This window comes from Trichechus manatus, unplaced genomic scaffold, assembly GCF_000243295.1.
Source record: "Trichechus manatus latirostris isolate Lorelei unplaced genomic scaffold, TriManLat1.0 scaffold00033, whole genome shotgun sequence".
NCBI classification, from domain to species: domain Eukaryota; kingdom Metazoa; phylum Chordata; class Mammalia; order Sirenia; family Trichechidae; genus Trichechus; species Trichechus manatus.
Genome location: NW_004443969.1, coordinates 3,089,128 through 3,115,936, shown reverse-complemented (window position 1 = coordinate 3,115,936; position 26,809 = coordinate 3,089,128). Strand labels below are relative to the sequence as shown.

At 37.5% G+C, this 26,809-nt stretch overlaps 1 protein-coding gene across 8 annotated transcripts in view; it reads left to right on the top strand.

The window, feature by feature from the left end:
- Window positions 1-26,809, top strand: part of DPP10 (dipeptidyl peptidase like 10) — a 1,865,365-nt gene that overhangs the window by 1,708,035 nt on the left and 130,521 nt on the right. For all 8 annotated transcript variants that reach the window (XM_004375073.2, XM_023730177.1, XM_023730175.1 and 5 more), the window contains one exon: window positions 18,772-18,892. In XM_004375073.2, coding sequence (XP_004375130.1) covers window positions 18,772-18,892 — 121 coding nt within the window. The remainder of the gene's footprint in view (window positions 1-18,771; window positions 18,893-26,809) is intronic.

The following is a 26,809-nucleotide window of genomic DNA, read 5'->3' as shown; positions in this document are numbered from 1 at the left end:
GGACACTCCATGGGGCTACTTTCTCGTACCCCCATTTGCTGGTCTCCGATAGGAGTCCAAGATGGTGGATCCGCTCTGCGTTAGCTGGTAGGGGACCTCTGCATGAATCTCTCCTCGCTCTCCGTTCTCTGTCAGTTTTCTCACTCCATTTGGTGCTTGGCTGAGTTCTTTATCTCTTCATTGGATGTTTTAGGGTTTCAGGATTTTCGTATTCTCTGTTCAGGTTAGTTTTTCAGATCTTTGCTGTGGAGGAACGGCGTGGTGCTTCTGCCTAGAGCGCCATTTTGCAGGAAATGCTCTCTCTGTTTTCAATTCCATAAAAGTAGAAATCAATAATAAGAAGAGCAAGGAAAAAAATCAAATAAATGGAAACTGAATAACACCTTGCTTAAAAACAACTGGGTAATGGAAGAACTTAAAAAGGAAAGAAAACGTTTCCCAGAATTAAATGAGATTGGAAACACATTATACCAAAACCTTTGAGACACTGTAAAGGCAGTGCTCAGAGGTCAATATATGGCAATAAATGCACACAACAAAAAATAACAGGCCAAAATCAAAACATTAGCCCTACAACTTAAACAAATAGAAACAGAATAGCAAAAGAAGCCCAGAGCAAACAGAAGAAAGGAAATAATAAATATTAGAGCAGAAATAAATGAAATAGAGAACAAAAAAAGCAAAGAATCAACAGGACCAAAAGTTTGTTCTTTGAAAAGATCAACAAAACCAACAAACCATTGGCCAAACTGATAAAAGAAAAACAGGAGAGGAAGCAAATAACACACAGAAAAATGAGACGGAGGACATTACAGTAGACTCAAATGAAATAAAAAGGATCATGAAGAATACTGTGAAAAATTGTACTCCAAACTTGAGAACATAGAGGAAATGGATGAATTTCTAGAAACACACTACTTACCTAAATTAACACAAATGGAGATAAAAAATCTGAACAGACTCATAACAGCAGAAGAGATTGAAAAGGTAATACAATAAATTCAAAAAAAAAAAAAAAAGAACCCTCTGGCCTGAACGGCTTCACTGAAGAATTCTACCAAACATTCAGCGAATAGCTCACACCAGTACTACTCAGACTATTTGAGAGCATTGAAAAGGAAGGAATACTCCCCACTTCATTCTATGAAGCCAGTATAACCCTGATTCTAAAGTCAGGAAAAGACACCACAAAAGAAGAAAATTATGGACCAATATCTCTCAGGAATATAGATGCAAAAACTCTCTGCAAAATTCTAGCCAGTAGAACTCAGTATCATATTAAAAAAATAATAGACCACAACCAAGTGGGATTCATGCCAGGTATGCAAGTATGATTCAACGTTAGAAAATCAATCAACGTAATCCACCATATAAATAGAAAAAAAGAAAAGAATCATATAATCATCTCAATAGATGCAGAAAAGGCATTTGATAAAGGCTAACATCCATTCCTAAAAAAAAACCTTCAATAAAATAGGAATAGAAGGTAAATTTCTCAATATAATAAAGGGTATCTATACAAAACCAACAGCCAACATCATTCTCCATGGTGAGAGGCTGAAAGCATTCCCCCTGAGAACGGGAACAAGACAAAGATGCCCTTTATCACCACTCCCATTTAACATTGTGCTAGAAGTCCTAGCTAGAGCAAGAAGGCAAGAAAAAGTAATAAAGGACATCCAGATTGGAAAGGAAGAACTAAAACTCTCCCTATTTGCAGATGATATGATCCTATACATAGAGAACCCCAAAGATTCCACAAGAAAACTACAGGAACGAAAAGAATGATTCTGCAGTGTAGCAGGACACAAGATCAACATACAAAAATTATTTGGATCCCTATAAACCAACAAAGAGAATTTTGAAAAGGAAATGAGGAAAACAATACCATTTATAATAGCTCCAGAGGTGGGACGGAGAAGTCAGATGCTTCCTGTGGTCCTTCTTACAACAAAGACCCGAAAAAACAAGTGAATCAATTGTATATGACAATGTAGGAGCCCTGAACATCAAAGACAAAGCTGAAGAATCAGACTGAGCGGCAGGGGACGGGCAAGCCAGTTCAGAAGCAGGGAGGATTTGCCAGACCTGACCTGGCTGGCACCCTGCAGTCTGAATTCACCAGCGCACATGGGCTGAGGCAAGCAGTAGTGCTCAGGATGCATTTTCCACACTGGGAGAAACCAAGAAGTGGAGAGTCTGCTCAAGCCTCTGGAACCAAGGAGAAGTGGCGCTGAATCTTTGAAAGTTAAGTGCAAGCGTGTAACCTACTGCATAAGATCAAAAAACCCTTCCCCCTCTGGGAAGTACTTCTCTCCCATTTACTCGCCCCCTCCCTGCTCTGCTTCAGTCCCTGGTCTGGCTGCAGTGATTGCCAGAACCCCTGGGCTGGAAGCAGGACCCATCCCACACCCCGAGCCATTCTCTGGGCTTTGGAGAGGGAACAAATTAACAAACAGGAAAAAATAATCTGCCAGCTCCCCTAAGCTGGAAACTCAGGGCAGGCACAGCCCCTTTGCCTAGGCACAGGCAATAGGAGTCCATGGACTTTGAATGCCTTTCACCCCTGCCTAGAGCTGTGTGGGCCCATTTCAACAGCGTAGGCCCTCATTAGCATAATACAACAGGGTATATACCTGAAGCCTACTTTCAACTGCAACAGCTAAGGGGGAGTGGCAGATTCATGACATTTGACACCTACCCACATCAGGGGCCTGAGGACTCATGGCTCCACCTACTCCACCAAGCCACCTGTGACAGGGTCTGAGAATAAGTGGTGCCTCCTAGTCCTTACAGCCAACAACAGTGGGTGCCCAAAGTCCAGCTCCAAAACCTACCCACCTACGTACTCTAGGGAGTATGGACACACCTTCCACCCAGGCACTTAGGGACAGCTGTCAGTCCCTGCTTTGCTCAGCACATAACCCAGTACTGCAGCCAGATACCTGTACCTACTCCAGCCACCCCTATGAAGCCCTGCCTGTCTAGGACTGTAAGTGAGAGCCTACACCACATAGTTGATGACTGATGACCTGGACAACTAAGCTGAATCCACAGAAGAAAATTAAATGGACTCCTGGGCTCACATACCTGATAACAGCTCTAACCACCTGGTAGCAGGACTTAAGAGCTTCAAAGATGCCAGTAATCAACGTAGCTCATGCAAAAAAACAATTTGGGCATATCAAAACAAAACAAGAAGCAAGGATACAGTAAGGAAACATAAAATAAATATAATAACTTATTGATGGCTTGGAGACATCAATATCAAATCACATAAAGAGATAGACCATGATGGCTTCAGCAAGCAACCAAAACAAAGAACCAAGAAACCTCCCAGAGGAAGAGAAGGTCTTGGAGTTACCGGAGGTAGAATTCAAAAGATTAATATACAGAACTCTTCAAGATATCAGAAAGGAGATCAGGCAAAACGCAGACCAAGCCAAGGAACATACAGACAAAACAACTGAGGAACTTAAGAAGGTTATACAAGAGCATAATGACAAATTTAACAGGCTGCAAGAATCCACAGAGAGACAGCAAACAGATTAACAATAAATTTCAGAATTAGACAGCTCAATAGAAAGTCATAGGAGCAGAACTGAGGCAGTAGAAGTCAGTATTAGTGAGATTAAAGATAAAGCACTTGATACCAATTTATTTGAGGAAAATTCAGATAAAAGAATTTTAAAAAATGAAGAAACCCTAAGAATTATGTGCAACTCTATCAAGAAGAATAACCTACGAGTGATTGGAATACCAGAACAGGGGAGGATAACAGAAAATACAGAGAGAATTTTTGAAGATTTGTTGGCAGAAGACTTCCCTGATGTCATGAAAGATGAGAAGATATCTATCCACGGTACTCATCGAACCCCCAAAAGAAAGTCACCAAGACATATTATAATCAAACTTGCCAAAATGAAAGATAAAGCAAGAATTTTAAGAGCAGCTAGGGATAAACAAAAAGTCATCTAAAAGGGAGAGTCAATAAGAATAAGCTTGGACTACTCAGCAGAAGTCATGCAGGCAAGAAGGCAAAGGGATAACATATAGAAAGCACTGAAGGAAAAAAATTGCCGGCCAAGAAGTATATATCCAGCAAAACTGTCTTTCAAATATGATGGCAAAATTAGGGCATTTCCAGGTAAACAGAAGTTTAGGGAATTTGCAAAAACCAAACCAAAGTTACAAGAAATACTAAAGGCAGTCCTCCAGTTAGAAAATCAATAATATCAGGTAACAACCCAAGACTAGAACACAGGACAGAGCAACCAGATATCAACTCAGATAGGGAAGTCACAAAAATAAATCAAAGCTAAAACACTTGAAAGTAGGGAAGCAGATATGTCAATACATAAAAGATGACAACATTAATATAAAGTAGAGGGACTAAAAAATGTAGACATAGATTTTTCATATGGAGAGGAAGTCAAGGTGATATAAGGAAATAAAAGACTGGTATAAGCTTAGAAAAATAGGGGTAAATATTAAGGTAACCACAAAGGAAACTAACAATCCTACACATTAAAATAAAAAAGAAGAAAAGCATAAAGACTCAGCAAATACAGAATCAACAACAATGAAAAAGGTGAAAAGAAAATACATAAAGAAAAATGACTCAGCACAGAAAATTAAGTGGAACAGAAACTGTCAACAACACACAAAAGAAGACATCAAAATGACAGCACTAAATGCATACCTATCAATAATTATGCTGAATGTAACAGGACTAAATGCACCAATAAATACACAGAGAGTGGCAGAATGGGTAAAAAACATAATTAGTCTCTATGCTGCCTATAAGAGACACACCTTAAACTCAAAGACACAAACAAACTAAAACTCAAAGTATGGAAAAAAACTTATCAGGCAAACAACACTCAAAAAAGAGCAGGAGTGGCAATATTAATCTCCAACAAAATAGACTTTAAAGCAAAATCCACCACAAAGGATAAGGAAAGACACTATATAATGATTAAAGGGTCAATTTACCAGGAGGACATAACTGTAATAAATATTTATGCACCCAACGACAGGACTCAAAAATATGTAAAACAAACTCTAACAGCATTGAAAAGAGAAACAGACAGCTCCAAAATAATAGTGGGAAACTTCAACACACCTCTGTCAGTGAAGGACAGAACATGCAGAAAGAAGCTCAGTAAAGACACAGATGATCTAAATGCCACAATCAACCGACTTGATCTCATAGAAATATACAGAATACTCCACCCAACAGCAGCCAAGTATACTTTCTTTTCCAGTGTACATGGAACATTCTCCAGAATAGACCACATATTAGGCCGTAAAGCAAGACTTGACAAAATCCAAAGCATCGAAATATTACAAAGCATCTTTTCTGACAATAAAGTCATACAAATGGAAATCAATAACAAAAAAAAGCAAGGAAAAAAAATCAAACACATGGAAACTGAACAACACCTTGCTCAAAAATGACTGGGTTATAGAACAAATTAAGGATGGAATAAAAAAATTCTCAGAATCAAATGAGAATGAAAACACATCCTACCAGAACCTTTGGGACACAGAAAAAGCAGTACTCAGAGGTCAGTTTATAGCAATAAATGCACTCATCCAAAAAGAAGAAAGGGCCAAAATCAAAACATTAACCCTACACTCTAACAAATAGAAAGAGAGCAGTAAAAGATGCCCTCAGGCACCAGAAGAAAGCAAATAATAAAAATTGGAGCAGAATGAAATGAAATAGAGAACAGAAAAACAATTGAAAGAGTTAATAAAACCAAAAGCTGGTTCTTTGAAAAGTTCAACAAAATCAATAAACCACTGGCCAAACTGACAAAAGAAAAACAGGAGAGGAAGCAAATAATATGAATAAGAAATGAGATAGATGATATCACAACAGACCCAAATGAAATTAGAAGAATCATAACAGAATACTATGAAAAATTGCACTGTAACAAATTTGAAAACCTAGAATAAATGGACAAATTTCTAGAAACACCCTACCTACCTGAACTAACACAAACAGAGGTAGAACAACTAAATAAACCTATAAAAAAAAGAAGAAATTGAAGAGATCATAAAGACCTCCCAAAAAAAAAAAAAAAAGTCCTGGCCCTGATGGCCTCACTGGAGAATTCTACCAAACTTTCAGAGAAGAGTTAACACCAGTACCACTAAAGGTATTTCAGAGCATATTATAGGGAGGAATACTCCCAAACTCATTCTGTGAAGCCAGCATAACGCTGATACCAAAGCCAGGTAAAGACACCACAAAAAAGAAAATTAAGACCAATATCCCTCATGAACACAGAGGCAAAAATCTTAACAAAATTCTAGCCAATAGAATTCAATTACATATTAAAAAAATAATTCACCATGACCAAGTAGGATTCATACCAGGTATGCAGAGATTGTTCAACATAGAAAAACAATCAATGTAATCCATTACATAAATAAAACAGAAGATAAGGACCACATGACCTTATCAATTGATGCAGAAAAGGCATTTGACAAAGTCCAATACCTATTCATGATAAAAACTCTCAGCAAAATAGGAATAGAAGGGAAATTCTTCAACATAACAAATGACATTTATACAAAGCCAGCAGCCAACACCATCCTAAATGGAGAGAGTCTGAAAGCATTCACCTTGAGAATGGGAATCAGAAAAGGATACTGTTTATCACTACTCTGATTCAACATTGTACTGGAGGTCCTAGCCAGAGCAATAAGGCAAGAAAAAGAAAAAAGAGCACCCAAATTAGTAAGTAAGAAGTAAAAGTACCCCTATATGCAGATGATATTATCTTATTCACAGAAAACCCCAAAGAATCCACAAGAAAACTACTGGAACTAATTGAAGATTTCAGCAAAGTATCAGGTTACAAGATAAACATACAAAAATCAGTTGGATTCTTCTACACCAACAAAGAGAACTTCTAAGAGGAAATCACCAAATCAGTACCATTTACAATAGCCCCCAAGAAGATAAAATACTTAGGAATAAATCTAACCAGGGATGTAAAAGACCTATACAAAGAAAACTACAAGACACTACTGCAAGGAACCAAAGGAGACCTACATAAGTGGAAAAACATACCTTGCTCCTGGATAGGAAGACTCAACATTGTGAAAATGTCAGGTCTACCAAAAGCAATCTACAGATACAATGCAATCCGGATTCAAATTCCAATGGCATTTTTTTATGAGATGGAGAAACAAATTACCAACTTCATATAGAAAAGGAAGAGGCCTTGAATACGTAAAGCGTTATTGAAGAAGAAGAATAAAGTGGGAGGCCTCACCCTACTGGATTTTAGAACCTATTATACTGCCACACTAGTCAAAACAGCCTGGTACTTGTACAACAAAAGATACATAGACCAATGGAACAGAATCGAGAATCCAGACATAAATTCATCCACCTATGAGCAGTTGATATCTGACAAAGGCCCAAAGTCCATTAAATAGGGAAAAGACAATCTCTTTAACAAATAGTGCCGGCATAACTGGATATCCATCTGCAAAAAAATGAAACGACCCATACCTCACACCACGTTCAAAAACTAACTCAAAATAGATTAAAGACCTAAATAAAAAATCTAAAATGATAAAGATCATGGAAGAAAAAGTAAGGACAACCCTAGGAGCCCTAATAATCGGCATAAACAGAATATAAAACATAACTAACAATGCAGAAACACCAGAATAGAAACACCAGATGATAACTGGGAGCTCCTAAAAAATCAAACACTTATCCTCATCAGAAGACTTCACCAAAAGAGTAAAAAGACAACCTACAGACTGGGAAAAAAATTTTGGGTACTACATAGCTGATAAGGGTCTAATCTATAAAATCTACAAGATACTGCAAAACCTCATCAACAAAAAGACAAATAACCCAATTAAAAAAATGAGCAAAGGATATGAACAGGCACTTCACCAAAGAAGACATTCAGGCGTCTAACAGATACATGAGGAAATGCTCACAATCATTATACATTAGAGAAATGCAAATCAAAACTATAAACAGATACCATCTCAGCCCAACAAGGGTAACATTAACCCAAAAAACAAAATAATACATGTTGTGAGGTTATGGAGAGACTGGAACACTTATACACTGTTGGTGGGAATGTAAAATTGTACAACCACTTTGGAAATTGATTTGGTGCTTCCTTAAAAAGCTAGAAATAGAAATACTGTACGATCCAGCAATCCCACTCCCTGAAATATATCCTAGAGAAATAAGAGCCATCACACGAATAGATACATGCACACCCACGTACATTGTAGCACTGTTCAGGACAGCAAAAAGATGGAAACTGGAAACAATCTAGGTGTCCAGCAACAGATGAATGGATAAACATATATATTTTTATATTGTATATTCACACAGTGAAATACTACACAACAATAAAGAGCAATGATGAATCCTAGAAACATCTCACAACATGGATGAACCTGGAAGGCATTATGCTGAGTGAAATTAGTCACAAAAGAACAAATATTGTAAGAGATACAAGAACTCAAGAAAAGGTTTAAACACAGAAGAAAACATTCTTTGATGGTTACAAGGGTGGAGAGGGAGGGAGAGGTGAATTCACTAACTAGATAATAGACAACTATTATCTTAGGTGAAGGGAAGGACAACACACAATACAGGGGAAGTCAGCACAACAGGACTAAACTAAAAGCTAAGACGTTTCCTGAGCGCAACCAAACACTTCAAGGGACAGAATAACAGGGACAGAGATCTGGGGAACATTGTTGCAGGGGACATCTAAGTCAATCAGCATCTCAAAGTTTATTAAGAAAATGATCTGCATCCCACTTTGGTGAGTGGCATCTGGAGTCTTAAAGCTTGTGTGCGGCCATCTAAGATGCATCAATTGGTGCCAACCCACTTGAAGCAAAGGAGAATGAAGAATACCCAAGAGCAAGGAAAATATTAGCCCAAGAGACAAAAGTGCCACATAAACCAGATACTCCATCAGCCTGAGACGAGAAGAACTAGATGGTGCCTGGCTACCACCAATAACCACCCTGACACAGAACACAATGGAGAGTCCCTGATGCATCAGGAGAAAGGTGGGTTCAGAACTCAAATTCACATAAAAAGACCAGACGTAATGGTCTGACTGAGACTATAGGAACCCTCCAGGACATGACCCTGGACTCTCTGTTAACCCAGAGCTAAAGCTATTCCTGAAGCCTACTCTTCGGACAAAGATTAGACTGGACTATAAAACATAAAATAATATTCGTTAAGAATGTGCTTCTTAGTTCAAGTAGATACACCAGACTGAATGAGTAGCTCATGTCTGGAGCTGGTGTCTTAGTCATCTTGTGCTCCTATAACAGAAATACCACAAGCGGATGGTTTTAACAAAGAGAAGTTTATTTCCTTACAGTAAAGTAGGCTAAAAGTCCAAATTCAGGGTGTCAGCTCCAGGGGAAGACTTTCTCTCTCTCTTGGCCTTCTCATCAGTGTTTCCCCAGACTAGGAGCTTCTTGGTGCAGGGACCCCGGTCCAAAGGACGTGCTCTGCTCCCGGCACTGCTTTCTTGATGGTATGAGGTCCCCAATTGTCTGCTTGCTTCCCTTTCCTTTTATCTCTTACAAGGTAAAAGGTGGTACAGGCCACAACCTTGGGAAATTCCCTTTACATTGGATCAGGGATGTGACCTGGGTAAAGATGGTGTTACAATCCCACTCTAATCCTCTTTAACATAAAATTGCAATCACAAAATGGAGGCCAACCACTCAATTCTGGGAATCATGGCCCAGCCAAATTGATACACACATTTTTTGGGGGACATAATTCAAACCATGACAGGTGGGATGAGAAGACAGGGATAGGAGCTAGCTGAATGGACATGGGAAACATGGGGCGGAAAGGGGAAGTGTGCTGTCACATTATAGGGATTGTAACTAGGGTCACATAACAATATGTGTATCAATTTTTCTATAAGAGATTAACTGAGCTGTAAACTTTCACCTAAAACACAATAATAAAAAAAAAGAAGAAAATAAAAAGAGAGAGACTGAAGCAAAGAGAGAGAGATGAGGGACCTCCTACCACCAGGAAAGAAGAGCCAAGAGTGGAGCACATTCTTTGGACCCAGGGTCCTTGTGTTGAGAAGCTCCTAGACTAGGGGACAATTGAAGATGTGTATCTCACTCCAGAGCCTACAGAGAGAGAAAGGCTTCCCCTGGAGCTGGCACTCAGAATTCAGATTTCTAGCCTACTAGACTGAGAAAAGAAACTTCTGTTTGTTGAAGCCAAAAAAAAAAAAAGCTCCTAAAAAGATAAAATATTTAGAAGTAAATCTAACCAGGGACATAAAATAACTATACAAAGAAAACTACAAAACACTATTACAAGAAACCAAAAGAGACCTGTATAAGTGGAAAAACATACCATGCTCATGGATGGGAAGACTCAACATTGTGAAAATTTCAATCCTATCTAAAGCGATCTACAGATATCATGCAATCCTGATCCAAATACCAACAGCATTCTTCAATGAGATGGAAAAACTTATCACCAACTTTATATGGGAAGGAATGTGGCCCTTAATAAGGAAAGCATTACTGAAGAAAAAGAACAAAGTAGGAGGCCTCACACTACCTGATCTCAAAACGTACTATTCAGCTACGGTAGTCGAAACAGCATGGTACTGGTACAATGGCAGACACATAGACCAATGGAAAAGAATTGAGATTCCAGTTGTAAATCCATCCACCTATGGTCTAAGGAGCCCTGGTGGCACAGTTGTTAAGAGCTTGGCTGCTAACCACAAGGTTGGCAGTTCAAATCCTCCAGCCGCTCCTTGGAAACCCTATAGGGCAGTTCTACTCTGTCCTATAGGGTTACTATGAATAAGTATCAACTTGACAGCAACAGTTTTGGTATGGTCAGCTGATCTTTGACAAAGGATCAAAGTCCATTGTTGTTGTTAGGTGCCATTGAGTTAGTTCCAACTCATAGCAACCCTATGCACAACAGAAGGAAACACTGCCTGGTCCTGTGCCGTCCTCACAATTGTTATGATTGAGTCCATTGTTGCAGCCACTATGTCAATCCATCTCATTAGGGTCTTCCTATTTTTCACTGACCCTCTACTTTAGCAAGCATAATGTCCTTCTCCAGGGACGGATCCCTCCTGATAACATATCCAAAGTATGTGAGATGAAGTCTTGCCATCCTTGCTTCTAAGGGTATTCTGGCTGTACTTCTTCAAAGACAGATTTGTTCATTCTTCTTCGAGGTCACCATAATTCAAAGTCATCGATTGTTCTTAGATCTTCTTTATTCATTGTCCAGCTTTCACATGCATATGAGGTGATTGAAAATACCCTGGCTTGAGTTAGGCACACCTTAGTCTTAAAGTGACGTCTTTGCTTTTTAACGCTTTACTGAGATCTTTTGCAGCAGATTTGACTGCTGCTTCTATGTGCATTGATTGTGGATCCATATTGTGGAAACAATATGAAATCTTTGACAACTGCAGTCTTTTCTGTTTATCATGATGTTGCTTATTGGCCCAGTTGTGAGGATTTTTGTTTTCTTTATATCGTGTAATCCATACTGAAGGCTGTAGTCTTTAATCTTCATCAGTAAGTGCTTCAAGTCCTCTTCACTTTCAGTAAGCAAGGTTGTGTCATCTGCATAATGCAGATTGTTAATGAGTCTTCCTCCAATCCTGATGCCCTGTTCCTCTTCATATTGTCCAGCTTCTGGGGTTATTTGCCCAGCATACAGATTGAATAAGTATGGTGAAAGATTAAACCCTTATGCATACATTTCTTAACCTTAAACCACGCAGTACCCCCTGTGGTCTACGTACAGGTTCCTCATGAGCACAATTAAGTGTTCTAGAATTCCCATTCTTTGCAATTCTATCCACAATTTGCTGTGATCTACACAGTCAAATGTCTTTGCATAGTCAATAAAACACAGGTAAACACCTTTCTGGTATTCTCTGCTTTCAGCTGAGATTCATCTAACATCAGCAAGTTGTATTAGAGGGTGGTGAAAGATAAGAACTGTATCTGATTTAAAGGATATGCAACCAGGGTAAGAAAAGGTGGAATGATTGACTCTGGACGGTGAAGCTGAAAAGGATCCGAGAGAGATACTGACACATTGTAATTAGAAATTATAAATTTCTTAGATGTAAGTAGGAAGTCATATGTTAGGAGTATTTATTCCATTTTTACAAGTATCACTCCTGTTAAGCAGAATATTTTAATTATCCTTCTGCTAGCTATCTCCCTTTCCACAATCGGTTCTTTTTTGCCATCAATTATTATCCAAAACATTTTCCTAAAGCAAATCAAATAACCTAGCTCTCATAAACTAATTAACGCTCTTGATAACTGCAAAAATTAAGTTCAAACTATTTGGTCTAGCTCTATGATTTGGCACCATCTTAACCTGTAGAGCAACCATAGCTGCATAAACATATACCTGATATCTTAGATAAATTTTTTCCAAGTATTTCTGTAGTTCTTCAGCTTTGCTCGAGCTCATTCTGTTCTCTCAGCCCAGAGTTTCTTCCTCTACCATCCTAATCCCATGGAACCACTCCATGTCCTTTATGACACAATTTAAAAATCAGTACCTTTTAGAAGTCATCCAGAACCAAATCCACCACTCCAGCTCTGCCACTTATGGCTAAGTCCTGTAGTATGTGCTTTTTCTTCATTGGGTTTTAGAGGTTTGCATACCTGTTTCTCACATAAAATTACAATCTTCTTGAAGCTAGGGACTATGCATTAGAAATCTTTATAACCCCAGGGATACTAAGCAGAATACATTCTAACAACAAGTTGGAAATTGGCTCTTAAAGGCTTAGGGAATCAAACTAAATCATTTCATTTACTAAGCATGCTTATGCAAAGAACCCATTTCCCTGTAAATAAGTAGTTCTCTAGGCGGGGGGTGGGGTGCAATTTTGCTCCATAAGGAATGTCTGGGAACATCTTGGGTATCAAAACTGGGGGGATTGCTGCTGGCATCTTGTGAGTAGAGGCCAGAGTTGTTAACCATCCTACATTGCACATGACAGTTCTCCACATAAAGAATTATCCATTCTAAAATGTCAGTAGTGCCAAGGTAGAAAAAACCCTGCTCTAAATTAAGTAAACACCCTCATTATCATCAGTTTCAAATTTTTTTAAAAGTTGAGCACTTATTATTTATGTAGCCACATGACAGACTAACTTCTCTTTCAGCATCATAATGTTTTATTATCACTGTAATTAATGTTTATACTTTATTTATATGTATACTAACCTACATAATCTACATACAAGCATAAATGCGATCAAGTCTTTTTAAGAGTGCTTTTTTCCAGTCTTTACTGCTTGACAATCTACATCCAGTCCTCTCCCCCCGCCCCCATATTAACCCTCCAACCCATACAGCTGTGTTCAGTGGCAAGTGGCAAGCACATATCCTTCCAGAGCTTCCCTATGTTTACATAATACTGTACATATATATATATAGATATATTTATATATATTTGTACCGTTTCAGTAAGAGTTTTCAATCAGGAAAGCGAATCACTCCAAGTATTTCAAATGGAAGGGATGTCATGTAGGCAGTTGTTAGAAACAATGTTGGAATGGTTGGAGAAGCAAAAGTTGTGATACCCAGAACTTAGGAACCCATACTTTTACTAACAAGGCAGTACCCAGGGAGTCCACACTCCCATCACCATTGCGGATCATCACCACTGCCACTGAGCCACCATTGCTGATGCCGCTAGAGCCACTCCAAGATGTGAATGGCTTCCAATTCCTGCCTTCTACTAGCAACTGTCTACCTTTGGCAGGGCGTAACTAAAACCCATCTAGCAAAGAAGCCAGAAGACATCGTTTGCAAGGGGGTCTTGGAAATACGGATTTCAGAATTCTAATGACCCCAGTAATAAAAAACTATAGGGGTCAAGTGTGGGACTGAGTAACAACAACCAATATTAATATATATATGTTGGTGAGATTCCTGCTAGTGTAAGTTTGTATGAGTATTGTCATCATCTGTTGCACAAATATTAGTTCACATTAAATTAATTTTTGTGTGTATGTATGTACCTTGCTTTTGTCACACAGCACTACCTCAGTGAAACTCCTCCAAGTCAACTTGTATAGCACTAAGTTATTCCCTTCAAAGCCTGAATGTTGTTATATGGTGTGGATGAGTCATACTCCATTTAGGTACTCATCTTTGGTGTTCTCACTTTGCCTCTATTTTTTGGTCATTATAAATGATACTGAAATAAACATCACTTTTCATGTTCTGTACATGTTGGTGCTTTTGTTTCTACAGGAGAAGGTCCCCAGTTTGGGATGGCAGGTGAGATGGACTGTGTTATGTTTTGTTTTCAATTGCCATGTTGCCTTCCCAAATGGTCATAAGACTTTATATTTTCACTATTAGTATAGACGACCACTTTCAATGCATCCCTGCCAGCAATAATTATTATCTGTGATAGTTTCCTAAATATATTTATTGTTTCAAGAAAGTAAGCCGCAGTAGACGGCAACCCAGATACTCTCCCAACTCCGCTGTAACTTCATAGATTCTCTGATACCACTACAATGCATGATGATTTAGGAATGTTCCAGAATTTTCTAATTTAAAATTTTCATGAAAATTAGTTAAATCAGTGAAAGTGGAATGACTTTTCAATAACATTTCACTAAAAGAGGTCTGTTTAATTTTGCTCTTTTTTTTTCAATATACATAAAAGTTTTTGAGAGGCTTGCGAATTTCAAATCAGCTGTTAAAACTGGTTGAGTCAGTCATAGTGGACTAATTTACACTGTGATTACACTCAGCCCCAAAACTTTAATGATTTTAACATCAAATGTTAATTTCTTGCTGTATGTCCATCACAAGTTCCCTGGGGGATTCTGGTCCATATTTCTTCACTCAGCATTCCAGGCTGCTATAGTCTCTACCATCTGGAGCATTGCTAATGACTGTGTCTGGGGAATGAGAGGGTGCAAATTTTGAATTAGTTCTTCAAGGCTCCTGCTCAGCAGTGACAGACAGTATGACCAATAACGGTAATGAGTAATATGGACAAACATATTGATTAGTATAATTTTTGGGAATATGTATTACCTGTTTCTTAAATTGGCATAATTCAGCACATAGTATTTTAATGTTCTTCCTGTTCCCTTTGTAGTGACTTTACCAACTTTGAATTATTTTGTGGGATGCTAAGGCCATTGATTTTGAACAGCTGTGTAGCTGGCTTTGTCTATAAATTGAAGAGTTAAATGGTCAAATAGCTATCCATTCTGGCTTGTTATATTGTTTAGGGGGCTCATTGAAATAATTGATTAATGTTATCAAAATATTATGACAGGTTAATCAGTAACCTTAGGATAAATGACAGTAGTGTTTGACATATTTTCAGTGTGATGTAAATCTAGTCAAAGCCCTTGATGATTACCATTAAGATCCAGTTTAATTTTATCAGAGTGCCTGGATACTACCTGGGAATATTTGCAGCCCTCAAATTGTCTACGCAGTGGTTACAGTTTGTGATTATTATTTGGAACACTTTGATAATTGAAATGTGATTAGGAAATTATAAACGTACTGATTATGCACAGAAAAGGATCTTTTTCCCCGAGATTTCAGCTTTCAGTAGAATGGCATTAAAATTCTGATTTCATATTCCTTGTTCTTTTACATTGAAGCAGATGTCGGTTTTATATGGATTCTGAATATCATTCAATCTTTTCTTCAAATATAAATGTAATTACTGGTCAATAGTTTTAGATAATTTATACATCTGCTGAGGTTGTGGAAGTTTTATTAATTATTTTGACTTAGAGTCTGTAACATTTGTAAAGCTGAGGATTTGGAATCACATTATTTGGGTGAAGTAACCCCTACTCCTAATAACAGCTATCAGTGCTTTAGTAGCTTGGGTGTGGATGATGTGCGGTGTTGTTATTCACAAGCCCTAATAAAAGGTACCAAAACCCAAAAAATCCATTGCCGTCGAGTTGATTCCAACTCATAGCAGCCCTATAGAACAGAGTAGAACTGCCCCCTAGGGTTTCCCAGGAGCACCTGGTGGATTTGAACTGATACCTTTTAGGTTAGCAGTCAAACTCTACCACTATGCCACTAGGGTTTTCAATAAAAGGTACAGGCACAGAAAAAGAGTTCCCTCCGGTAAGGAAGACTTTGCCTGCCTATTTCATATACCATTTGTGAAACACAAAATAAGATAGTATATAAAAGGTATAAAGCTAAGGCTTTAGATGGCTAGAAAAGATTATTCTAGATGGTAGAATAAATAATATATTTTTTTAATCAGTGGTCATGGTTTGTGAGTCATTAAATCCAATTCAGTGGCACTACACCAGAACAATAGTCCTCAAACTTTTGCTTAGTGTGATCAACATGTTCTCAATGATCAGCTTATTTTATGCTTCCTTCATCACTTGAAAACTTTCTAACTAAAGTAAACTCAGAAAACATAATTTGTTGATACTTTTCCTCCTCCTGCGTTTACTACTACTACTATTGTTTCTCTACTACTTCAGTTAATATACACTTTACCAATCCAATATGTAGATTGGTTAGTAGTTTGGGATAATTTACACATCTACCTAAACAATAGAAGTTTTGTTTTGATTTAGAATATGTATCCTTTAAAAAATTTGTGTACAACAAGGCTCCGTTCTGAAGACTCCGTTGTAAATCAGTTCTGATGTAAGTCAAATACCTCGTTTCAAATTAGCAACTAACGGAATGCTCAGTAACATCATGCTATAGCCTGGTCATTGTTGAAGTCGAAATTAGTGTCCTAACAATGAAGTCAGAGTGGTAATGACTACTGGGCATGCACTCAGTTCAGTTCTCTTATGGTGTTAGAGTTGAACATTGTCCAATTTTCTATCCATTATGACTCTTGACACTAACCCCAACTTCATTCTAGACCAGGCAATAGCCTGCTATACGGCAGTGTTTTGAACAGTAAATCATAAAATTGAACATCTGCGAGTGAGCAACTGAGAATGATAGCCTCAGCAAATTATGCACTGCAACAGTGTATATAGTACATATTACTAAGGATAAGACGTACAAAAAAAAAAAAAAGAGTCATAAGTGCGGTTCGTTGTATCTCAAACACATTGTAAGTGGGGGATTACCTGTATTTCTAAAACAAAAGTTTAGTACTTCTAACCTTGTTATTTTATGTGTTACATGCTCTATACTCATCATTTCACTTTTTCACAACGAATCTGTAAGGTAGATGCGAGTATTGTCCATATTGTATAAAGGAGAATACTAAGATTTAGAAAGGTTAAGAAAATTTTCAAGGTCAGTCAGATTTTAAACTTAGGTTGCCTACTCTACCCTCTATTTCCCCCCCATAAAATGCTTATTTTTATATTGGCATTATTTCCTGAAATACAAAGCACAGGGAGTGGTGGAGCCATTAATTAGATACACCCACAGTTTGCTAAATCCTTAGAATCAAAATAGACTATTAATGGCATTATCTACATATTCAAATTGTGTTTGCCACTGCACACTTCAGGATTTAAAATTCAGGACCTCATTCTTATTCAGAGATTTGTTTCAGAACTTCTTATGTTTATTATATTTGTTATTGTATAATGGAGCCCTGCTGCACGGTGGTTAAGAGCCTGGCTGCTAACCAAAAGGTCAGCAGTTTGAATCCACCAGCTGCTCCTTGGAAACCCTATTGGGCAGTTCTACCCTGTCCTATAGGGTTGCTATGAGTCAGAATTGACTCCACGGCAATGGGTAATAGGTATTGTATAATGGAACTATAGCATGGGCATTAGACCATTTCTCACCTTCATAGTAGAATGTCCCATCTAAATAGCGATTTGGTTTGCACTGTACAATATTCTGCTTCCCCCAACAGATGCAAGAAGTCTGGTTCTGTGGAAGATTCTAATATCACATTGACCAGCAGTTTGAAATGTTTGATAGTAGATATATTGTGAAACGAGTTATAAATAATTTCATGCTGAGTTATCTACATCTTTGATGCATCATTTTGTGTGGACATTGTTTTAGCTTCCACTCTTGTTTCTGTTTTGGTGGCTATTGTTGCTGCTGAGTATGTGACTTGTTCAAATTGAAACTCTTGCGTAAAGCCTCAGGCACAAAGTTATTATTACTGCTATGCTATTTAGGAATGAATTACCAAGGACAATGGGGGTATAGGGAGGTGTGTTCCACTTATCAATTCAAGGGAATTTTGCTGCCCCCTCCTTTTACCAGTAGATCTGTGAGTCAAGCTTGATAGAATCAGAAATACTCTAAAAAATGATTTTATTGATCATGAAATGAACTTTTGTAAAAGTAAAGACACAAAATTGAATCTTTACTAAAAATGGCATCTGGTTTCAGTTATCAGTCTCTTGAATATGCAAAATGTTATCTCTAACCCAAACCCATTTTGCGGTGCGGTAGAGAGATAAATAACTAGATGAAATACTGTTGTTGAAAATATGGATTTAAGTGCATAAATACTGGGTGCCATGTAATTTCCAAATGACAACTTGATATTTATAAGATAAAGGAAGAAACACCTATTAAAAATTTAAAGCAATATAATACATGCATTAAATAAAAACAAATGGAAAGCATGCAAATAATGAAATGCTTAGCTATTCAGCTATCATTATGTTAATATGGACGTTAAAAAAAGGTATCCTAATAGGTTGGATTTTTTGTTTGCTTGTTTCACGTGTTTCCTGATCTAGATTTATATTTTTGAAAATAACATCTACTATCAACCTGATATAAAGAGCAGTTCATTGCGACTGACATCTTCTGGAAAAGAAGGAATTATTTTTAATGGAATTGCTGACTGGTTATATGAAGGTGAGTTGAACAAATTTAGTTTCAAAAGAATACAAATGACATATTTTTCAAAAAATCTACAAGAAAAATCTATTCTGGAACAGTACTTAAAGCACTATTTCTTTTCCTCCTTTCCTCTCAAAATTACGTTCATGCTTTCATATCTTTGCATGTGATCATATTTTCACTGGTTGTGAATTACATCTACTTAAATGATTCTACATTTGATGTGTATGTGTGTATTATGTCGACCCAGATAGATTTTATTTTACATCACACTTAAGTAATGAAAGTGAGGGGTGGTCTTAAATCACTCTGGAATTAGATGCTAATTTTTTCTGATTCTCTGGAAAAAATGAAACCAAAAACCTACACTGTTCAAAAAAAGCATAAAATCCACTTGATTTTAATTTTCCCATTAGGAACATTCTGTCACATTTTAAAAGCCAATGCATAGAGAAAAATATAAAATCTACTTAGAGAGTTATATGTGGTAATGCTTGAATGAAGTTATAGTAACAAATGAGAACATAAAAATGAATCAGGTGATGAAAACCATTTTCCTGTTTTGATCATGTATCAAATGTCAGCCGAGTTCCAGGTACTGGTCACATGGGGAAGACTAAAAGCTTGAGTTTAATACCTAGGTTTCATACTACGTAAATTACTTTGGCAAATATGTCAAGATTTATACTAAGTTAGTCTCTTTAATTACAAATTATAAAGCTAAGAATCATCAAGAAACATCAATTTCATTTCAAGAACTATTATTTGCAGATACAAATTCACTACCCGAAAGTGATAGTTTTTATGTTTATAAGAAAAATGAATGATTGAGATAATTCATTATTTTACTCAGCAGATATTACTGAAGGCATCTAGGTTCTGAGATACAACAGAGAGCAAAACCAAGCATTACCCTCAAGACCTTACATTCAAGGGCATTCAAGTGCAAGATTTTGCTGGGTTAGGCTGTTGATCAAATAGTAAATTATTTTAGAGGCCAGAGTTTTTCTGAGCTACTGTGAACATATCAGTAGTAAGTATACTAAGAAAGTGTGAAAAAGAAATAAACAAATATATAAGTAAAGTTCTTTGGACGGTAGTGCCAGAAACTGACTCTGACTTTCCTATTTCTAAATCTAAAATTATTGGAGGGGCATGGGATGGCCCTTTGAATGAAGAAAGAGGTGGAGAACAAACCTGAATCAGGGTTGTTGTTGTTGTTGTTAGGTTCCATCAAGTAGGTTCCAACTCATAGCAACCCTCTGTACAACAGAACGAAATACTGCCCGGTCCTGCGCCGTCCTAACAATCGTTGCTATGCTTGAGCCCGTTGTTGCAGCTGCTGTGTCAATCCATCTTGTTGAGGGTCTTCCTCTTTTTTGCTGACCCTCTACTTTACCAAGCATGATGTTCTTCTCTAGGGACTGGTCCCTCCTGATAACATGTCCAAATTATGTCAGATGAAGTTTCTCCATCCTCGCTTCTAAGGAGCATTCTGGCTGTACTTCATCCAAGACAGGTTTGTTAGTTCTTCTGGCAGTCCATGGTATAGTCAATATTCTTTGAAACCAGGGTAGTTCTGGGAATCCAAGTAGCAGAGCGAATTGATGGCCTTACCTAGAGGAGCACAGAGGCTAAGATATGGCCTTTGTCTTCAAAATGTTGCTGTTACCCACACAGATGAAGAAACCCTGTCACCTATCGTGTTAGTTTGCCAGATGATAGTAAACACAGGGTCCTCTGAAAGAAAAGAGGGGTGACACTTAACCCATTTTAGGGATTTGTGTATCTTTTCCAAAGGGAGAATTTTCTAAGTTGAACCAGAAAAATTAAGAAATGTTACACATGAGAAGAAATTGGAAGGACAATCCAAGCAGAAGTAACAGCTTGCAAAAGTAATAGCACTGTTGTGCCTAGGGAACTATAATCTGTTCGGATAGTATTGAGGCATACAATTTGAGACAAAGGGAGGCAGCAAGAATCAAGCAATGGTGACCCTAAAAGTAATATTACATTTCAATTACTTTTCCACTAGTGAATGGGAAAACTAGTAGAGTTTTTCAAGTGAAGGAGTGACGAGATTAGATCTTCCATATAAATAGATCATTGTGTCCCCAGTGTGAAGCTGGGATCTAATACAGGAAAGACACAGTGAGCAGCTATAAGGCTTTTTCTATGTTCTGTCAAGATATAGTGAGCAATGGTTTAAAGCACTAAGAAGGAGGAAGGGTTCTAAAATCGATGAGGCAATAAATATATCATAGTGACCAAATGGATGGGGTTGGGAAGAAAAAGTCAGGAATGACTCTGTTTTTTGGTTTGAGTCACTAGTAAATACTGGTGGCAGGCATAGTGGGCAGGCATTTACAACAAGCAGCGGATTTCAAGGAAGAAAAAAAATAATTTAGTGGCAATGTAGCCATTTCACAGCATGCTAGTTTGTTACACTGGGAGACAGAAAGCAATTCTTAACATTGATGTGCTTTTCAATCAGCAGGGCATATAGTCAGTGTAAACTGTGCCTATTTTGTTGACTTGACCATTGATCAAGATGACTTGAGCCTCTATCCCAGTGGAAGACTTCATAGAGGTTATGACCATTTTATTGTTAAAGAAATTTTCAGGAGAGAAACTAGAGATCATTATCTGATGAGGTATTTGTTTCATCAGAGGGTAAAAATCTGTATATTTGGGTTGAGAGTGAAAAATGTGTTGGTCAGATTTCAAAAACCTTTGTGATGACAATGTAGGTTTGACACATTTCAAAGGGGACAAAGTAGTTATTGAGTTAAAACTGGAAAAAATATGTATATAGTTGTTGCCATTCATATTAAACTCAATTCTTTGGGATCTTATTTTACGTATAGTAGGATATTTCACATGTGCTGTGTCATTTAATCCTCAAAATTCTAGTATATCTAATCACTTAAGGAAGAAACCAAGACTGAAGGAGGATAAGGGACTTGAACATTAAGTCAGAGCTAGTAGTGGCAAGGCCAGTATGTGAATGTGTGTCTTCTGACTCCGAAGCCAGTGTTTAGTCACCAGTCCACTCTACCTGTCATAGTGGAATGCCTTTCATTGTTTCTTGAGAGATAGCATGTATTATTGGGCCTGAACCATCACATATTTCACTGGTGTGTTTCTTAGCGAGTGGCTCTGAACTCTGTTGTCCATGGACTTACTCTAATTCTCACTTCATTTTTAGGAAAACAGGTCCTACCAACGGAATCAAGTTAAGGTGTAGCAGAGGAGTTTAGGGAATTCAGATGTCTGATTGTTTTTCCTTTGATGCTTTGCCAGCCATTTTAAACTGTGATTCAAGAGACCTAGATGCCCTTTAATCTCCCACTATCACTTTGCTTGTCCAATATGCCAACAGCTCTCAGATTCCAGACATTACCTCTTCCTTCAAAACTCTCACCAACACGCAGTGATACCTGCTAGGAACTCAAATGATCTTCAATCCTGTGTATGATACTCTGGTGTGAAGATTTCCTTTTTGTTGCTTTACAGATATCAAATATAACTAAATTCGCACATGCGAGAGACTCAGGAAGTAACATGTAACATTTCCACTCTCAGTTGTATTTACTTCTGTAAATGCCATTGCAAAAAAAGAGAGAGAGAGAGAAGGAGTCACATTAAAGACAACGGAAGGTTTTTATGGGCAGGGTTCAATTATTTTAGAACTAGGACAATCTGTTGCTCCCAAACACAGTCACTAATGCAAGTCTTTAAAAGTCTTTTTAAAATTGTCATTTTTTAAAACCTTTGTCAATATTTATGATATTATTCTGCTCCTAAGTAAAGTAAAAGCATATAAAATATAAGATACTTTACAGAGTTGGTGAAGTTCAGAAGAAAAATAAAATGTTCAAAATCATTTTAAATACAATATTCACAAAGCACATTTAAAGTTATTTCATATAAATTGGAGTATTTAACATGGTGACAATTAAATATCAGATCAAGGATTGAAAAAAGTAAAAATAAAGTTTACAGTTTCTAAGTTAACGGATTTGAAGATTTCCATAAGGCCTTTAATGTGTTAAATAGAAAGAAAAAAGACCGTCACTTTCAATTATTTGAATGGAAGAATTCAACTAATATGCCTCAATGATTTATAAAGATTTTTAAAATCTCAAATTTTTAGAGTACCTTAATATTCAATGTATCAATTATTAAACACATTCATTCGTCGAGCATTGTCTGAGAGCAATACAATGAGGAAGAAGGATTTTCATATTTTGGGTATTTCCAACTTAGTGGAGTGATAAATGTGTAAATAACTGTTCTATAAGGAACAATTAGGAGCATGGTAAATAGAAGTATAAATAGAACTAATTATGGTAAGATAAGGAAATCTAAGGTGGCTTCAGGAAGGAAGTGATCCTTACATTGCTCATCAAGGATGAGAAAAGTGAAGAAGAGAGAAAAGAATTTACATGATAAGCAATATACTTATCAGCAGGTTATGATAAACCAAAAAACAAACAAACAAACTCATTACCATGGAGTGTATTCCAACTCATACCGACGCTATAGTCACTCCTTTTTTCGTTTAATGTGATCGGTGGAAAATCCCTATCTTCGTTTTATTTTTGCTGTCTCTTGGACACACAAAGCTACATTAATCCATTCACTGATTCAACAAATATTTATTGAGCACTTACTATGTGTCTGTGAAACTGGACTGTGACAGATAAGAGAAAAAACAAGAGATACAACCAGGGAAGTCAAAGGAAGTGAGGGTTATCAACAGTGCTGAGTGTCTGGAAAGGTTAAACAAGCTAAGGACTCCAAAGTTACCACTGGATTTGCTACCAGATCATTAATGAAAATGCCTAGAGTAAAACTGGTCAAATGATGAAGCCAGATTGCAGTCACTGGAGGTGTAAGTGGGTCGTGATAAGGTTATGGATATAGACAATTCTTTCAAGGAAGTTGAATGTGAAATGGAGGACAGAGGGGGAAAAAAATCAACCATAGGCCCACAGAGTTGGCAGTAACATTCTGAGGAAATCCTGTCTAAGTAACAAAACTATAAATGGATGAAATTAGCTTGCTTTTCAAAATGGCATATTAATCTGAACACAACGATTGTATATTAGTTCATTTTCTGTAAATGCTTTATATTGAGGCTATAGTTTTGTCTGTGATTTAAAACTACATGTCTTGAAAACTCCCATCTGTTTTGCAGTGAGATTTTCTTAATCAGTGTAATAAAAACAATGAAGAGCCAAAACTACACTAAATGTAATGGAATGCAATTTGTAAAAATAAATTATTTCTGAATAATATATAATTCACACAAGAAGTTCCACTGCAGGGGACAAAGTCCCCATTTGCTGCAATCAAAGAGACTATACCTTATCCAAGATGACTCTTAAGCAAATGCCTATAAAAAATTCTTTGATTTTTCTTTCCTTCCCATTCCAAATAGCTTTATTTTCACATATAAATGATGCATAACTCTTTGCATATATTATTTTGATATTTTACCATTCTTGTGGAGAACAACATTAGGCATATATCACTCTAAAATAAATGACAGTGAGTGATATCTGGCTTCCACTGAACAGGTACCCTGGCATCTGGGCCATGCTTACAAAAAAACCAAACCCGTTACCATCAAGTTGATTCTGACTCATAGCACCCTATAGGACAGAGTAGAACTGCCTCATAGGATTTAACTGTTGGGTAATACTTGTGCTCACATGCTTCAGCATCTATGATAGATCTCACTTCTTAGAAACCCAGAGTAATTACACCAGTCAACACAATCTCTTTATACCTTGAAATCTCATAGCACTAAGAGTTTACACTCATTTGGCAGTTAATATTATTTTCCCCCTCAGTGTGTCTTGTGTATAATGCATGTCTCCTTAACTAAATTGCAATTCCTTGCATAAATCAGGTCCAGGATCTCAGCTGGCAAAAACAGTGTATTCAAAACACAACGATTTAATTTTTTCTCTGTGAAGGAGCTGTATACAATATAGAATTACAAGGACTTATGCAGTCGATAATTTGTCACTTCACCATGTGAAGTGATGTGGGAAGGTAGCAGATACCAGAAGGTAGAAGGAGAGAACTTGTAGAGCTTTCTCATTAATAGAAGCAGTGAGTTTTGATGGAGGGACACAGTGAAACCCATGTGATGTGAGCCAAGGTGGGGGCCAAGAAAATAAATTCCATGCACTCACATCCTTCCCTCTGTCTGATTTGCCTGGCTTCATGCTGGTCATACCCAGCTAAAAGTCAGAGAGCATGGATGTGTTGCTGATATGATATATATAAGACAGCTTACTGGGAGAAGTGTGGAGAAAAGATTCAGAAGAGAAAATGGAAGATAATGGGTACAGGAAACCCCTTTTGTTCCTCATCAGCTGTTCATTATTTGTCCAAATACAAAGCTTGTGTCCCCAAAGAAGAACACACAAAGTCCCATCTGCAGTGTTTCACTGCATGGTCATGTCAGTCCATTTATACACCTCCCATATTTTAAAACTTTAGCCACCCCTTGTGTTTTTCGTATAAGATTGTGGGAAAAATATAAGAAATAGGCTGGTGATGTGACCTACACTGGTAATCTTAGCTGCCTTCTTCAACTATCCAATTATTTTATCCCTTACTTTCTGCCAGCATGTTAACTAGACAGGTTGTTTACCTGGTTGGTCAGGTCAGAGCTTTATTCCTGCCAAAGCTTATTCCTATCTATCTTTGTCTTTATCAGGTTGCTACACATTCAACTTTCCATTGACCAGTACTATTGGGCAGACGAGTACTTGTGAATCTTCTGAATTCCAAATGTATAATGAAGACACACTTTTTTTTCCAGGCAGATGAGATCAGTCATCAGACCCAGCACCGTGACCGAATTTTCTGGCATTTTTTTTTTCCCTAGAAACATAATAAGCCCATAATGATCAGGGGGAGGTTTCAGCTTCCAATTCAAAGGAACTGTATTCCCCGTTGGATGCTTTTCTCCCTTAGGCAATAGATCTTCTAAACCAAGAAACTCCATATCATAAGGACAAGAAAAAAAAAATTATCCAGTGTGTTACTGATGTGATAGTAAGAGAGGCCACTTCTATATCTTGATCCCTATATCTGTACCCTCTGGCTATAGAGGAGGGGAACATTGTATCCTGCAGAATACATCCCAGCTTCAAGATTGTTGTCCATGAAATATTGTGAAGCTGAGGTAGAGCAGGACATTTCACTGTTCTACCAAGTCAGGTACTTACAGCTAATTGGGAGCATGATGAGATCCATGAATCCCATGGGTCTGAGACCATTGCCATTTTTTTTTTTTTTTGGCCATAAAGTATTTCCTATCTGGAGGTGATATAGTGTTGATTATCATGGTAATAGATAAATTATTCTGTACATCCATGAATAGCAGTACTGACAGAAGTCAGATCCACACCCAGAATATGTGAGGACAAAATGCCACTCATCTTGGTGTAAGAGTTCCCATGTTATCTACTTGCCACGAGATAGCCATCTGGTCCTGCTAGGAAAGTGTGTCATATGAAGTGGTCAGTGATAGCCACTACTCTTGACAGATTGGGCCCTCATTAATGGTGGGACCCAGATCAGTCCTGATGACAGAAAGTCCATATTGCTGAGATTTTGCATAGCCTCCATCCCTTCTACCATGGATCCATAAATAAAGCACAGGCAGGGGTGGGAAAGACGCTGACTGACATGCACAGGATAGCCATCATGTCCATCTGATTACTGAGAGCTTCCTCTACCATGGATGTGTTCCAGTGGACACTGAGACACCATTATCTTCACATTTTAAATTTTTTACCCCTTCTGATGAAACTTTCCCATTCTCTTTCCCTAAAACTCCTTGTCACTAATTTTCTGATTTTACTCTTCACTTATGCCTAATCAGCTGCCCATCTATTAGTTACT